At 49.3% G+C, this 17,639-nt stretch overlaps 1 protein-coding gene across 1 annotated transcript in view; it reads left to right on the top strand.

Annotated features, from left to right (window-relative positions):
- The first annotated feature begins 15,758 nt into the window (after nucleotides 1–15,758).
- LOC144610260 (uncharacterized) overlaps nucleotides 15,759–17,639 on the top strand; it is a 51,698-nt gene continuing 49,817 nt past the window's right edge. Inside the window, exons 1-2 of the mRNA XM_078428849.1 lie at nucleotides 15,759–15,771; nucleotides 16,776–16,819. Of these exons, the coding sequence (XP_078284975.1) occupies nucleotides 15,770–15,771; nucleotides 16,776–16,819 (46 nt within the window). The 5' untranslated portion in view covers nucleotides 15,759–15,769. The remainder of the gene's footprint in view (nucleotides 15,772–16,775; nucleotides 16,820–17,639) is intronic.

The following is a 17,639-nucleotide window of genomic DNA, read 5'->3' as shown; positions in this document are numbered from 1 at the left end:
AATACAATATATCTTTATTGTCATTGTACCCAGGGGTACAACGAGATTGGGAATGCGCCTCCCATACGATGCAATAATTTAAGTAATTTAGACAACAGCAACCCAACGAAACGAAACAATTGTAACAGTTTTAGACAGGGTAAAGTGCAAGTTGATCTATGCGTTGTGGCCATCCGGCTCAGCAGGACCGGTTCATAGCAGCTATGGCCCTGGGGATGAAGCTGTTCCTGAGTCTGGAGGTGCGGGCGTAGAAGGCCTTGTATCGTCTGCCCGATGGAAGGAGTTCGAACAGACTGTTGCAGGGGTGTGAAGAGTCTTTGTGGATGCTGGTGGCTTTTCTGAGGCATCGTGTGTTGTAGATGCCCTCCAAGTCTGGTAGCTGTGTTCCGATGGCCCTCTGAGCTCTATGGACTACCCGCTGTAGAGCTTTCCTTTCTGCCTCCGTGCAGCTGAGGTACCACACAGGGATGCCATGCGTTAGGATGCTCTCTATGGTGCAGCGGTAGAAGGTCGTCAGCAGCTGTTGCTGTAGACCAGACTTTTTCAGTGTTCTTAAGTAGAACAGTCTTTGTTGTGCCTTCTTGACCAGCGCAGCAGTGTTATTGGACCATGTTAGGTCCTCCGAAATGTGCGTGCCCAGAAACTTGAAGCTGGACACTCTCTCCACACTGTCCCCGTTGATAGAGATCGGGGCATATTCCCCGTTATGTGACCTACGGAAGTTGATGATCAGCTCCTTGGTCTTGGTGGTATTTAGGGACAGGTTGTTATCCGAGCACCAGTCCGCCAGGTTCTGCACCTCCGCTCTATAGTTTGTTTCATCCCCGTTGGTGATCCATATCCCTCCATTCCTTACCAAACTGTGTGCCTAGCTGGGTGACGCAGAGATAGAGTTGCTGACTCACAGCGCCAGAGACCCAGGATTGATCCCGGTTTAGAGTTGCAAACTTCCTCACTCCCAAATAAGGGACAAAAGGTGACGTCACCACCCCGCGCCCCACGTGACCTCACCCAGCCAGCGGCCACGTGCTCCCGCTCCACCAATGGTGGCCGCCCGGGACGGGAGGCGGGTTGCTACTGGGTGAGGTCATGTGGGGTGGGGTGCGGGGCGGTGACATCACCTTTTGTCCCTTATTTGGGAGTAAGAAAGTTGGCAACCCTAACTATGGGTAAAAGGCTCTATGCATTCACCTGATCTATTCCCTCATGATCGTATACTTGTGTGCTCCAAGGAATAAAATCCTAGCTTTCTCAATCTCTCTCCATAACTCGGGCCCTCAAGTCCTGGCAACATCCTCATAAGCTCCTCATATGTTAACCCAATCAGCCTCTGGATTAATTCTCATGAACCTCCTCCGGGCTCGCTGCAACGCCATCACATCCTTCCTCATATACGGGGCCCAAAACTGTCACAATGTTCCAATATTCCAGCTCTGAAGAAGGGTCTCAACCCAAAATGTCACCGATTCCTTTTCTCCAGAGATGCTGCCTGTCCCGCTGAGTTACTCCAGCTTTTAGTGTCTGTTCCTTCTCTCTCTGTCCCCCCCCCTCTCGTCATGGTACTAGTCTGAAGAAGGGTCTCGATCCAGAACGTCACCATTCCTTTTCTCCAGAGATGCTGCCCGTCCCGCTGAGTTACTCCAACTAGTTCCTTCCCACACAATATTCCAAATGTGGTTTGATCAGTGCCTTATGAAGCCTCAGCATGGCATCTTTGCTTTAAAAACCTAGTCTACTCGAAATGAATGCTAACATTGCATTTGCCCTCCTTATCACTGAGTCGATCTGCGAATTAACCTTTTGGGGTTTCCAGCACTCCAATTTTGCACCTCCAATTTCTGAATCCTAATTGCATGTTCTCCAGAGAGGCTGCCTGACCTGCTGAGTTACTCCAGTACTTGGTGGCTTTCTCTGGCTGTAACTAAGTGCCAGGTAACCTCAGCTGAAGTGGAAGGCAAGCACCTCAGATTGCTCTGGCATGGTGCGGTGAAGTTGAAGAAAGCGGAAGGAATGGAACCCTCCCACAAAGCACCCTGCAATGCCTGGGAGTGTCAGGGCGGCCCAGTGGCGCAGCGACTGCCTTACAGCGCTTGCAGTGCCAGAGACCCGGGTTTGATCCTGGCTACGGGTGCTGTCTGTACGGAGTTTGTACGTTCTCCCCGTGACCTGCGTGGGTTTTCTCCAAGATCTTCGGTTTCCTCCCACACTCCAAAGACATACAGGTTTGTAGGTTAATTGGCTTGGTGTAGGTGTAAATTGTCCCTAGTGTGTGTAGGACAGTGTTGATGTGCGGGGATCGTTGGTCGAGGCGGACTCAGTGGGCAGAAGGGCCTGTTTCCACGCTGTATCTCTAAACTAAACTAAAAACTAAAGAAAGAACAATTGGAATCCAGGATATAAATTCCCACTATTTGTAGGCTTTCAAAGATTCGGAACACTTAATTTAGCTTTTATTTTCCTTTCTTTTTGATATTTGCTTTTGAAAATAAGGAGGTTGGGATGGGGACTGTCTTTGAGAGAGAGAGGTTTAGAGAGACACAGCGTGGAAACAGGCCCCTCAACCCACCAAGTCCACGTCGACCATTGATCACCCATTTACCAGTTCTATGTCCAACACACTGGAGACAATTTGCAGAAGCCAACTAACATACAAACCTACATGTCTTTTGAACGTGGGCCGAAGGGCCTGTTTCCGGGCTGTATCTCTAAACTAAACTAACAAAAAGCTTTGAGGGAGCCTTACTTGCTCGGTACGAGCCCAGACCCGGGGAGGTGTCCCAGGGAGCGGCCAGAAGGTACAGCTCACCCACCACCGACCGGGGACTCGCCCGCCGTGGATCCAGGACCTGCGTCACGGACCGGGAACTAGGGTTGCCAACTGTCCCGTATTAGCCGGGACATCCCGTATTTTGGGCTAAATTGTTTGTCCTGTACGGGACCGCCCTTGTCCTGTATTAGGCCCGGGGGGTGCAGTCGGCCTGGACGCTTTAGACCCGGACAGTGTAGGCCCGGATAGTGTAGGTACAGAGGCTGCTGTAGGTCCGGACATTATAGGCCCAAGCTGTGTAGGTCCAGATGCTGCTGTCGATCTGGACAGTGTAGGCCTGGGGGCCGCTGTAGGCCCGGACAGTGTAGGTACAGAGGCCACTGTAGATCCGGACAGTGTAGGTCCAGAGGCCGCTGTAGATCCGGACAGTGTAGGTACAGAGGCCGCTGTAGGTCTGGACAGTGTAGGCCTGGGGGCCGCTGTAGGTCCGGACAGTGTAGGTCCAGAGGCCGCTGTAGGTCCGGACAGTGTAGGTACAGAGGCCGCTGTAGGTCTGGACAGTGTAGGTACAGAGGCCGCTGTAGGTCCGGACAGTGTAGGTACAGAGGCCGCTGTAGGTCTGGACAGTGTAGGCCCGGGGGCCGCTGTAGGTCCGGACAGTCTAGATCCGGAAGCCCGGGCACCGCCTAATGGAGGTTGCATAGCAACCCGCCTCCCGGCCCGGGCGGCCACCATTTGTGGAGCGGGAGCATGTGGCCACTGGCTGGGTGAGGTCACGTGGGGCGCGGGGCAGTGACGTCACCTTGTCTCTTATTTGGGACTGAGATAGTTGGCAACCCTAAGGACTTGCTGGGAACCCACCTGGAGGCCCGGCTCACCCGCCCAGAGTGGAAGGAGTGGGGCGGGGGGGGGGGCGGGGCGGTGAGCGGAGTGCGGGAGGGAGTGCACGGCCTCGACGGTGGAGTTGGCGCCAGGCGGGAGAGGGCTCTGCACGAGTCGGCTGCCTGCCCCTTTTGGGGGGTTATGTCCACGCCCGGGTGGTGTTGGAGAGGGACCGCGTGCTGTCCACGGGCACCCTGGGGGATGTCCAGGACCGGGGACCGCTACATCCTCAATAACGATGGGGAAATAGTTGTTTAATATTTAGAATTTAAGAATATTTGTTTTAGTTTGTATCACGGTGGTGGGTTTGTTTGTATTGTTCTGTATTGTACATATCGTTTTGTATATAATTGATTTATATTATTTTTGGTAACAAAAAACGGGGGAGTGGGCCACTGGAGGCCCTGCAGCAGCCTGGGGCTCGGCTGGACCGGGCTCCACTCCAAGAGGCCGAGCGCGTGGACCAGACGCAACCTACAGCCGTGGAGCAGCGGCGGAGGACACCACGGCTACGCCTGGCCAAGCCGACCCTGCAACGTCGCCATGACAACGGGCCTTCATGGTCAGGTCAAGATATGGTTGCCAACTTCCTCACTCCCAAATAAGGGACAAGGTGAAGTCACCGCCCCGCGCCCCACGTGACCTCACCCAGCCAGTGGCCACGTGCTCCCGGCCCGGGCGGCCGACATTGGTGGAGCGGGAGCACGTGGCCACTGGCTGGGTGAGGGTCACGTGGGGCGCGGGGCGGTGACGTCACCCTTTGTCCCGTATTTGGGAGTGAGGAAGTTGGTAACCCTACTAATACGGGACAGGGGCGGTCCCGTACGGGACAAACCAATTTAGCCCACAATACGGGATGTCCCGTCTAATACGGGACAGTTGGCAACCCTAGGTCAAGATCCCTGCACTTACAACAAATGGGACTCGAAAATACCACCGATGTAGTGACTCTGTACACTGTCTCAGTGTACTACTGCTGTACACTTGCACTGTATCTGAGATGGTTATCCAAGATGTATCTAAGTGTTTATGTACAGATGATGCATGCACTGAACAGTATACAAAAATTAACTTCACTGTAACTCGGTACATGTAACAAATAAACTACCATAATAATAACAATATCTGTACGGAGTTTGTATGTTCCCCCTGTGACTGGGAGGGTTTTCAAATCTCGTCTCATAGTCCATCATAGCTAGCCTCATCTGCCTGCAATTTGTCCCCATCCCCTTAAAACCTTTCCTCTCCTCAGTCCTACTTTATCTCTTACATTCTCTCTTCCATCTCCTATAAATCTCAGTCGATGTCAAATACTGATGCATCACATGCACTTTTTAAATGTTCTATCAGAGGAGTTTAGCTTAACTTAGCATCATGCTCAGCACGGGCATTATAGAAACATAGAAACATAGAAAATAGGTGCAGGAGGAGGCCATTTGGCCCTTCGAGCCAGCACCGCCATTCATTGTGATCACGGCTGATCATCCACAATCAGTAACCCGTGCCTGCCTTCTCCCCATATCACTTGATTCCACTAGCCCCTAGAGATCTATCTAACCCTGAGAGCTAAATCTACCTCTCTCTTGAAAACATCCAGTGAATTGGCCTCCACTGCCCTCTGTGGCAGAGAATTCCACAAATTCACAACTCTCTGGGTGAAAAAGTTTCTTCTCACCTCAGTTTCAAACGGCCTCCCCTTTATTCTGAGACTGTGGCCCCTGGTTCTGGACTCGCCCAACATTTGGGAACATTTTTCCTGCATCTAGTTTGTCATAATTTTATACGTCTCTGTAAGGTCTCCTCTCATGATGGGCCAAAGGGCCTGTCCCTGTTCTGTGCTGTTGTACATCCTACGTTTCTTATTTCTGATCACACCTAGAGTTTGCTAATCCTGCCATCTTTGTCCCTTCACTTTACAGAGGCACACTGAGTCTGAACTCTGAGACCTCGTCCTAAAACACCTCCTGTTTATCTGATGTTGTTTGGCTGGATAGTGAGGATAAAAACAGAAAATATTGGCCACACTCACGGTCCTGAAATGTTAATCCTGTTTCTCCACAAATGTTTTCAGTTTTTTTAGTTTTAGTTTTCGAGATACAGGCCCTTCGGCCCACCGAGTCCGCCATCCCCGCACATTAACACTATCCCACACACACACACACTAGGGACAATTTTTTACATTTGCCCAGCCAATTAACCTACAAACCTGCGCGTCTTTGGAGTGTGGGAGGAAACCGAAGATCTCGGAGAAAACCCACGGGGAGAACGTACAAACTCCGTACAGACGGCGCCCGTAGTCGGGATGGAACCCGGGTCTCCGGCGCTGCATTCGCTGTGAGGCAGCAACTCTACCGCTGCGCCACCGTGCCGGCCGATGTTGCCTGACCTTCCCAGTGTTTCCAGCAATGGCTGTTTTTATTTCAGGTTTACACCACTTGCATTGGCTCTTCCCTATTATCGTAGCTATTTTTAAATTCCATCATTGTTTAATTGTTTGAATTGAATTGATTAAGAGATACTGCATGGAAACAGCCCCTTCGGCCCACCAAGACCATCGGTCACCCACTCACACTAGTTATCCCACTTTCTCATCCACTGTCTACACGCTGAGGGGAAATTCCACAGAGGGCCGATTAACCGACAAACCCTCACGTCTTTGGGGTGTGGGAGGAAACCGGAGCACCCGGAGGAAACCCGGAGGTCACGGGGAGTACATGCAAACTCCGTACAGACAGCACCCGTGGTCGGGATGGAACCCGGGTCTCTGGGGCTGGGAGGCAGCAGCACTACCTGCTGCACCACTGTGCCGCCCATAAACTGGAGCTGAAACATTTCCCAAATAAACAATATACAAAAGGTGCAGGAGGAGGCCATTCGGCCCTTCGAGCCAGCACCGCCATTCAATGTGATCATGGCTGATCATTCTCAATCAGTACCCCGTTCCTGCCTTCTCCCCATAACCCCTGACTCCGCTATCCTTAAGAGCTCTATCTAGCTCTCTCTTGAATGCATTCAGAGAATTGGCCTCCACTGCCTTCTGTGGCAGAGAATTCCACAAATTCCTTCCAATCGCTGCCTCAACCTATTCCCACACTCTCCCTGTTCTCATCCCATGACAATTCCATTCTTTTCTTCTCTCTTTTCAAATATCTATCCTTTTGCCTTTTTAAAATTAATATCCGTCCACCTTCTCCATAACATGTCACTGATCACACCTGGAGCCTGTAAAGAATTAATTCTCCCCACTGTTATTATGTTTCTCCTGACCCATAAAAACCTTTCAGTGGAAGTCAACTTAATGGTACGCACAAGTGTTGGGTTACATTGGGTAAGGTGATCAGGTTACTGATATCAAATGTCCTCGCCGACCTGCATTCCTCTTTAGTGCTGTGGACAAATCTTCAGCTCAATATCCCGGTTACCTGCAGTTTTAATTGTCGGGAGCAAGGAAAGATACTATGGAGCCCCTAGCAGGGATTTTTGTATAGGTATAGTTACGAGTAAGGTGCCAGAAGATTGGAGGGTCGCGAGTGGAAAGGCTGCAAGTGAAAGACTGCGAACAATGGGCCTATGAGCCTAACATCAGTGGTGGGTAAGTTATTGCACACAGGATCAACATGCATTTGGAAGGCACTGTTGTCACAGGTAGACAGGGTGGTAAAGTAGGCTTTGGTACATTGGCCTTCATCAGACAGGGTATTGAGTATAAAACTATATATTGCAGGTATTTATTCACAAAATGCTGGAGTAACTCAGCAGGTCAGGCAGCATCTCAGGAGAGAAGGAATGGGTGACGTTTCGGGTCTGAAGAAGGGTCTCGACCCGAAACGTCACCCATTTCTTCTCTCCTGAGATGCTGCCTGACCTGCTGAGTTACTCCAGCATTTTGTGAATAAATACCTTCGATTTGTACCAGCATCTGCAGTTATCTTCTTATATATTGCAGGTGCTGTCATAATGTTTAAAACACATTCGGACATAGAAACACAGAAAATAGGTGCAGGAGGAGGCCATTTGGCCCTTCGAGCCAGCACCGCCATTCATTGTGATCATGGCTGATCATCCACAATCAGTAACCCGTGCCTGCCTTCTCCCCATATCCCTTGATTCCGCTAGCCCCTAGAGCTCTATCCAACTCTCTTATAAATTCATCCAATGAATTGGCCTCTACTGCCCTCTGTGGCAGAGAATTCCACAAATTCACAACTCTCTGGGTGATTTTTTTAAATCTCAGCTCAGTTTTAAATGGCCACCCCTTTATTCTTGGACTGTGGCCCCTGGTTCTGGACATGGATAGGATAGGTTTTAGAAGGATATGGGGCAAGCACGGGCAGGTGGGACTAGTGTAGATGGGGCATGTTGGCCGGCATGGGCAAGGTGGGTGGAAGGGCCTGTTTCCACGCTTTGCCTCTATGACTGATTAGGGAGTGTCAGCATAGCTTTGTGTGTGAGGAATCTCACTGAGAATTTTGAAGAGGTGACCAAGAGGACTGATGAAGGCAGTGCGGTTGACATTTAGTTTAGAGTTACAGCGTGGAAACAGGCCCTTCGGCCCACTGGGAACATGCTGACCAATGATCATGCCTGTGCACTAGCACTATTCCACACACTAGGGGCAGTTTACAGAAGCCGGTTGCACATCTTTCATTTATTGTTCTTTATGGGAAATCAGGTTGGTTCTGGACCCCAAGAAAGAGAGTTTGTAGAGTGCCCCCAAGATGGATTCTTACAGCAGCTTGTACTGGAGCCTACCTTCGAGCCAGCACCACCATTCAATGTGATCATGGCTGATCATTCTCAATCAGTCGAGGAACTAACATGTCGAGGAACCAACGAGAGAACAGGCCATTCTAGACTGGGTATTGAGTAATGAGGAAGGGTTAGTTAGCAGTCTTGTTGTGCGAGGTCCCTTGGGCAAGAGTGATCATAATATGGTAGAGTTCTTCATTAGGATGGAGAGTGACAAAGTCGATACAGAAACAAGTGTTCTGAACTTAAAGAAAGGTAACTTTGAGGGTATGAGGCGTGAATTGTCCAAGATAGACTGGCGGTTGATGCTGAAAGGGTTGACGATGGACATGCAATGGAAGGCATTTAAAGGTCGCATGGATGAACTACAACAAGTGTTCATCCCAGTTTGGCAAAAGAACAAACCAGGAAAGGTAGTGCATCCGTGGCTAACAAGGGAAATCAAGGATAGTATTAAAACAAAAGATGAAGCATACAGATTAGCCAGAAAAAGTAGCATACCAGAGGACTGGGAGAAATTCAGAGTCCAGCAGAGGAGGACAAAGGGCTTAATTAGGAAAGGGCAAATAGATTATGAGGGAAAACTGGCAAGGAACATAAAAACAGACTGCAAAAGCTTTTATAGATATGTCAAGAGAAAAAGATTAGTTAAGGCAAATGTAGGTCCCTTGCAGTCGGAAACAGGTGAATTGATCATAGGGAACAAGGAGATGGCAGACCAATTGAACAAATACTTTGGTTCTGTCTTCACTAAGGAAGACATAAACCGTCTGCCGGAAATAGCGGGGGACCGGGGGTCTAAAGAGATGGAGGAACTGAGGGAAATCCAGGTTAGTCGGGAAGTGGTGTTAGGTAAATTAAATGGATTAAAGGCAGATAAATCCCCAGGGCCAGATAGGCTGCATCCCAGAGAGCTTAAGGAAGTAGCCTCAGAAATAGTGGATGCATTAGTGATAACTTTTCAAAACTCTTTAGATTCTGGAGTAGTTCCTGAGGACTGGAGGGTAGCTAATGTAACCCCACTTTTTAAAAAGGGAGGGAGAGAGAAAACGGGGAATTATAGACCAGTTAGCCTAACATAGGTAGTGGGGAAAATGCTAGAGTCAGTTATTAAAGATGTGATAGCATTACATTTGGAAAGTGGTGAAATCATCGGACAAAGTCAGCATGGATTTACCAAAGGCAAATCATGTCTGACGAATCTTATAGAATTTTTCGAAGATGTAACTAGTAGAGTGGATAAGGGAGAACCAGTCGATGTGTTATATCTGGACTTTCAGAAGGCCTTCAACAAGGTCCCACATAGGAGATTGGTGTACAAACTTAAAGCACACGGTATTGAGGGTTCAGTGTTGAGGTGGATAGAAAATTGGTTGGCGGACAGGAAGCAAAGAGTAGGAATAAACGGGTCCTTTTCGGAATGGCAGGCAGTGACTAGTGGGGTACCGCAAGGCTTAGTGCTGGGACCCCAGTTATTTACAGTGTATATTAATGATTTGGACGAGGGAATTGAATGCAACATCTCTAAGTTTGCGGATGACACGAAGCTGGGTGGCAGTGTTAGCTGCGAGGAGGATGCTAGGAGGCTGTAGAGTGACTTGGATAGATTAGGCGAGTGGGCAAATGCATGGCAGATGCAATATAATGTGGATAAATGTGAGGTTATCCACTTTGGCGGCAAGAACAGGAAAGCAGAGTATTACCTAAATGGTGACCGATTGGGAGAAGGGGAGATGCAACGTGACCTGGGTGTCATGGTGCACCAGTCATTGAAAGCAAGCATGCAGGTGCAGCAGGCAGTGAAGAAAGCGAATGGTATGTTGGCATTCATAGCAAGAGGATTTGAGTTTAGGAGCAGGGAGGTTCTGCTGCAGTTGTACAGGGCCTTGGTGAGACCGCACCTGGAGTACTGTGTGCAGTTTTGGTCTCCTAACCTGAGGAAAGACGTTCTTGCCTTAGAGGGAGTACAGAGAAGGTTCACCAGATTGATCCCTGGGATGGCGGGACTTACATATGAGGAAAGACTAGATAGACTGGGCTTGTACTCGCTGGAATTTAGAAGACTGAGGGGGGATCTTGTAGAAACATATAAAATTCTTAAGGGGTTGGAGAGGCTAGATGCGGGAAGATTGTTCCCGATGTTGGGGGAGTCCAGAACCAGGGGTCACAGCTTAAGGATAAGGGGGAAGTCTTTTAGGACCGAGATGAGAAAACATTTCTTCACACAGAGAGTGGTGAGTCTGTGGAATTCTCTGCCACAGAAGGTAGTTGAGGCCAGTTCATTGGCTATATTTAAGAGGGAGTTAGATGTGGCCCTTTTTGCTAAAGGGATCAGGGGGTATGGAGAGAAGGCAGGTACAGGCTACTGAGCTGAATGATCAACCATGATCATATTGAATGGCGGTGCAAGCTCGAAGGGCCGAATGGCCTACTCCTGCACCTATTTTCTATGTTTCTATATTTTTAAGTACCCCGTTCCTGGCCTTCTCCCCATACCCCCTGACTCCGCTATCCTTAAGAGCTCTATCTAGCTCTCTCTTGAATGCATTCAGAGAACTGGCCTCCACTGCCTTCTGAGGCAGAGAATTCCACTGATTCACAACTCTCTGACTGAAAAAGTTTTTCCTCATCTCAGTTCTAAATGGCCTACCCCTTATTCTTAAACTGTGGCCCCTGGTCAGCTTGACTGTCTTTTCACACAGAGTGTGGTGGGTCTGTAGAGCGAGCTGCCAGAGGAGGCTATAACAGTATTTGCACAGGTACGTGGATAGGAAAGGTTTCGAGGAATATGGGCCAAATGCGGGCAGGTGGGACTCGATATGTCTGAAGAAAGGTCTCGACCTGAAACATCACCCATTTACCCTCTCCACAGATGCTGCCTGCCCCGCTGGGTTGCTCCAGCATTTTGTGTCTATCTATCTGTCTGTCAGACTACACCAGCATCTGCTGCTCCTTCCTACATATAATAATAATAATAATAATAATGCATTACATTTATATAGCGCTTTTCAAACACTCAAAGACGCTTTACAGGGATTTCTAGAACATAGAGAAGTGAATAAATAGATAAATAAGTAAACGTACAGAGAAAGGAGACAGAAGGTGAGGTGACGGTCAGTGGTTGAAGGCAGTGCTGAACAGGTGAGACTTCAGTGATGTTTTGAATGTGGTGAGTGAGGAGGAGTCTCTGACGGTTTGGGGTAGTGAGTTCCAGAGGGTGGGAGCAGCGATGGAGAAAGCCCTGTCCCCCCAGGATCTGAGTTTGGTCCGGATGGGGGGGGGGGGGACAGGAGATTGGCAGCAGCAGAGCGGAGGGTGCAGGCGGGAGTGTGTCTGTGGAGGAGGTCAGTCAGGTAGGATGGGGCCAGGTTATGGAGGGCTTTGTAGGTCATGAGGAGGATTTTGTACTGGATTCTCTGGAATATGATACGGGAATAACGTTTAGTGCAAGGCAAAGCCAGTAAAGTCCGCTCAAAGATAGTCCGAGGGGTTTCCGATGAGGTAGGATGGTTCAGGCAGCAGCTCCACCCGCTGCATCAATGTTACTCTGACTCAAAGCTCTTGTGAATGAACGCCTGACTACTGTAAGTGTCTACAATTAGGATTTCAGCATTTAAACCTTCCTCGCCTCTTCAACTTGCACACCCCCGAGGTCGTGACCGAACCCACGTCTCTGGTGCCGTGAGGCTGCAGCTCTAATCAGTGAGCCCCTTCCAGCTTTGTTTATTTCCAGCAAACGTTACTCAATGATCCGTGCAGGAAAATAACTGGTACAAATCGACGGTAGACGGAAGGTTGAGAGGGGATCTTATCGAAACGTATAAGATTATTAAGGGGTTGGACACGTTAGAGGCAGGAAACATGTTCCCAATGTTGGGGGGAGTCCAGAACAAGGGGCCACACAGTTTAAGAATAAGGGGTCGGCCATTTAGAACTGAGATGAGGAAAAACTTTTTCAGTCAGAGAGTTGTGAATCTGTGGAATTCTCTGCCTCAGAAGGCAGTGGAGGCCAATTCTCTGAATGCATTCAAGAGAGAGCTGGATAGAGCTCTTAAGGGTAGCGGAGTCAGGGGGTATGGGGAGGAGGCAGGAACGGGGTACTGATTGTGGATGATCAGCCATGATCACATTGAATGGTGGTGCTGGCTCAAAGGGCCGAATGGCCTCCTCCTGCACCTATTGTCTATTGTCTATTGACACAAAATGTTGGAGTAACTCAGCAGGTCGGGCAGCATCTCTGGAGAGAAGGAATGGGTGACGTTTCTGGTCGAGACCCTTTCTTCAGACTGGTCTGGGTCAAAACGTGGTCGTAGAGTTGGAGGGCAGGAGGACCCACAGATGGGAGGCAGCGACAGAGCATGTTGCTAAACTCTCGTCGAAGAGAGGAGGAGAACTTCTCCAAAGTGGACATACCTTGAGGAGAATTCGCAGTGGAGCGGCAAGACGTGTAGGAAATAAAACTGCAGGTGCTGGTTCAAATCGAAGGTAGATGCAAAATGTTGGAGTAACTCAGCGGGTCAGGCAGCATCTCAGGAGAGAAGGAATGGGTGACGTTTCGGGTCGAGACCCTTCTTCAGAGTCAGTCTGTAGAAGGGTCTCGACCCGAAACATCTCCCATTCCTTCTCTCCCAAGATGCTGCCTAACCCGCTGAGTTACTCCAGCATTTTGTGATACCTTCCTCAGTCAATGATCCAGTTGCTCTGCCCACACACACACACAGCCTTCAGCAACCTGATGAAAGTTAAAGATTAGACAGGCATGGGGATATCTAACTGGAGCTCTCTGTTGTGGAGGACAGCCTATGCAAAGCGCAGTGTGGCGATCACACACACAGTTGCCCTCTGGCAGAACAATGGATCACCTTTGCATACGAAATGCAAACGGTCGACTGGGAACTAAATTAAGAACCGTGGACGCAGTGTCCTGGCAGAACTGAGTGCAGCAGTCACAGGGGAACAGGACAAAGGGAAGCGGCTTATTGACCAGCGCATTCAAAGAAGGGTAAACGACCTTTTACATTGTCTGTCGTATTCTGGTGTAACTCTGGGCTTTAATGATGAAGGTAGGCACAAAAAGCCGGAGTAACTCAACGGGTCACACAGCATCTCTGGAGAGAAGGAATAGGTGACGATTCGGGTCAGGACCCTTCTTCAGACTGATAACGGAGTGATGCTTAGGTAAGAAAACTGCAGATGCTGGTTTAAATCGAAGGTGGACACAAAATGCTGGAGTAACTCAGCGGGTCAGGCAGCATCTCTGGAGAGAAGGAATGGGTGACGTTTCGGGTCGAGACCCGTCATCCATTTCTTCTCTCCAGAGATGCTGCCTGACCCGCTGAGTTACTCCAGCAATTTGTGTCTACCTTCAATGTAGAGATGCTGTTGGGTTCAAGGTTTCTGCTCTGTTGGAAACACAAGGATTGGCTTTGAGTTGGCATGGGGAGATGGCATGAGATCGCCAGTCAAGACCAAGTACCCGAAACGTCACCCATTCCTTCTCTCCAGAGATGCTGCCTGTCCCTCTGAGTTACTCCAGCATTTTGTGTCTATCCTCCAAGTACACTTGGTTTTGGGCATTTGGTTAGATATGTAGGAAAATAACTGCAGATGCTGGTACAAATCGAAGGAGTCACAAAATGCTGGAGTAACTCAGCAGGTCAGGCAGCATCTCAGGAGAGAAGGAATGGGTGACGTTTCGGGTCGAGACCCTTCTTCAGACTGATGTCAGGGGATGGGGCGGGTCTCGACCCGAAACGTCACCCATTCCTTCTCTCCTGAGATGCTGCCTGACCCGCTGAGTTACCCCGGCATTTTGTGATACCGTGGGTCGATATGTAGACAGGTTCAGTGCAAACACAACACACTTCATAAGGAATGGTGTCCCTGAGTAATGTTTAATATTTTAAGTTAACCCAGATAAAGCACGATAAATACACCTAAACAATGGGAAAAATTCAATCGCATGGGAAAAATTATTAAATTATTTAATACTTCCAATTTACGGTGCCTAAAAATGTAATTGCATGTTTTATCTCATCTCTACACAATAGAAAATTTATTTTTTACTATGGTGAAATGTTACCAGATTTCTGAACGGTCCTCCCATAAGCCAGGGTACTGTCCGATTCGCTTTGGGCGGCACGGTGGCGCAGCAGTAGAGTTGCTGCCTTACAGCGAATGCAGCACCGGAGACTCAGGTTCGATCCCGACTACGGGTGCTGTCCGTACGGAGTTTGTACGTTCTCCCCGTGACCTGCGTGGGTTTTCTCCGAGATCTTCGGTTTCCTCCCACGCTCCAAAGACGTACAGGTTTGTAGATTAATTGGCTTGGTAAATGTAAAAATTGTCTGTAGTGGGTATAGGATAGTGTTAGTGTGCGGGGATCGCTGGGCGGCGCGGACCCGGTGGGCCGAAGGGCCTGTTTCTGCGCTGTATCTCTAAATCTAAAAAAAATCTAAAAATCTAAACTCTACCGCTGCGCCACCACCATTTTAATGATTGCTTTTCATCTCAGAAAAAATTCCAGGACAATTAACCCATGAGTTACTGCAGCGGTGAATTCATCAACACTTGTATATGGAACGATATGAGTTTCTTCCTCCTTCAGTATCCGCCTCTCTGACATCGTGTGTGATATTTCCACTTTACATTTGCAATGACGGAACTTTGATTATTGTTGGTAAACATAGTCGCTATTTGGCTCACACTTTGATGCCCCTTTTTCAATACTCCATTTGTAATGTAGTTGGTGAACAATACGTACTGGGCCTACCTGATCTCCCGGTTGCTGACACTTTAACTCCCCCTCCCATCCCCACCCTCACCTTTCTGTCGTGGGCCTCCTCCACTGAGACTGAGGCCCAGCGCAAATTGGAGGAACAGCACCTTATATTTCACTCGGGCAGCTTACACCCCAGCGGTATGAATATTGATTTCTCCAACTTCAAGTAACCCTTGCTTTCCCTCCCTCCCTCTCCGTCCCTCCCCCACCCTAGTTCTCCGACTCGTTTCACTGTCCCGGTTAATTCTACCGTTTGTATGCCTGGTTGCCACCTTCCCCTCAGTCAGCAACGAACCGTTGCACATTTCCTTGATCAACTTCTGCTTTGATCTGCCCTTTTCACACATTACATGCTCTCTGTACCCTTCCATGTCTCTGCTCTCCCTCTCCCCTGACTGTCGGTCTGAAGAAGGGTCTCGGGCCAAATCGTCACCCATTCCTTTTCTCTCCATTCCTGTCCCGCTGAGTGACTCCAGCATTTAATGTCTATCTTCGGTGTAAATCAGCAACTGTAGTTCCTTCCCACACATCACTTACTTTTTGATTCCTTTTCAGATTCCTCCCCACTCCAACTCTGGACTTTGGAGATCATGTGAGTATGGGATGACTACATTTTACATGGGTGTGCGCGGTGTGAGGGGAGTCCGTGTGAGGAGGTTTATGAAAGGAGGAAACCTTGGTATCACAAAAGTAACAAAGATGACGGAGTTGGCAGGCTCCAGTACAGTGTAGTACCAGCCACATCCAGCAGGCCTCCTGTGCAGTTCAAACCAGCAACCCAGAACCGATGGGTGAGAAGGGAGTACAGACAGACACACAGTGCTGGAGTAACTCAGCGGGACAGGCAGCATCTCTGGAGAGAAGCGATGGGAAAAGGAAAGTGTCTAGGCCTGAAATGTCACCTATTCCTTTTCTCCAGATATGCTGTCTGAGTTACTCCAGTGTTTTTGTGTCTGTCTGCCAGAGGAGGTAATTGAGGTGGGTATTAAGAGACACATGAATAGGAAGAGGTTTAGAAAAAATGGACAGTCCCGCCCCCTCCCCTGACATCAGTCCGAAGAAGGGTCTCGACCCGAGACGTCAGCCATTCCTTCTCTCCAGAGATGCTGCCTGTCCCGCTGAGCCACTCCAGCATTTTGTGTCTACCTTCGTAATCCATACGTAGGTCGCTTGGAGTGAAAGGCTTGGACGGAGTGGATGTGGAGAGGATGTTTCCACTAGTGGCAGAGTCTAGGACCAGAGGCCAGAGCCACAGAATTGAAGGACGTTCTTTTAGGAAGGAGATGAGGAGGAATTTCTTCAGTCAGAGGGTGGTGAGTCTGTGGAATTCTTTGCCACAGACGGCTGTGGAGGCCAAGTCAGTGGATATATTTAAGGCAGAGATAGATAGATTCTCGATTAGTACGGGTGTCAGAGGTTATGGGGAGAAGGCGGGAGAATGGGGTTAGGAGGGAGAGATAGATCAGCCGTGATTGAATGGCGGAGTGGACTTGATGGGCCGAGTGGCCTGATTCTACTCCTATTCCTTATGGCCTTATAAGTGCTTGTGCTTCAACCAGCTGCCTTTGACTGTGGACAACCTCCTGTTCCCTGCAGGTCTGGAATTGCACCTCCACTGCCCGTCCGGCCCAAGAAACCGAGTAAGTAATCTGAACATCGCGCTGTTCCTTAGTAGGTGAAGGGTGATCGCAAAGAAGGGCGGCACGGTGGCGCAGCGGTAGAGTTGCTGCCTCACAGCGCCAGAGACCTGGGTTCAATCCTGTCCTGTACGGAGTGCTGTCTGTACGGAGTTTGCACGTTGTCCCTGTGACCGCGTGGGTTTTCTCCGGGTGCTCCGGTTTCCTCCCACACTCCAAGGACGACACGATACGATATATATGATACGATAATACTTTATTGTCAGATCAAGTCTAAAATTCTTCTTGCATCTCGGGCGGCACGGTGGCGCAGCGGTAGAGTTGCCGCCTTACAGCGAATGCAGCGCCGGAGACTCAGGTTCGATCCTGACTACGGGCGCTGTCTGTACGGAGTTTGTACGTTCTCCCCGTGACCTGCGTGGGTTTTCTCCGAGATCTTCGGTTTCCTCCCACACTCCAAAGACGTACAGGTATGTAGGTTAATTGACTGGGTAAATGTAAAAATCGTCCCTAGTGTGTGTAGGATAGTGTTAAATGTGCGGGGATCGCTGGGCGGCGCGGACTCGGCGGGCCGAAGGGCCTGTTTCTGCGCTGTATCTCTAAATCTAAAAAAAATCTAAATCTCAGCAGCTCCACTTGCAACATCAGCAAAGACTGAGAATGTAAGACAAGAAACGAGGATACATATATTCACCATAACATTACAATCACAAATGTCGACACATTCAAGACCCTTCAATGTACATTTGACCTGCGATTAAGTACTATGTTTAGTTTCCGGATTGACTGGTGCACAAAAGAGTGCTTCAGTCTAGCCTTATTA

This window comes from Rhinoraja longicauda, chromosome 36 (genome assembly GCF_053455715.1).
Source record: "Rhinoraja longicauda isolate Sanriku21f chromosome 36, sRhiLon1.1, whole genome shotgun sequence".
NCBI lineage: Eukaryota > Metazoa > Chordata > Chondrichthyes > Rajiformes > Arhynchobatidae > Rhinoraja > Rhinoraja longicauda.
Note: the sequence above shows the minus strand (reverse complement) of the source record. Positions and strands in the feature narration are given on the sequence as shown.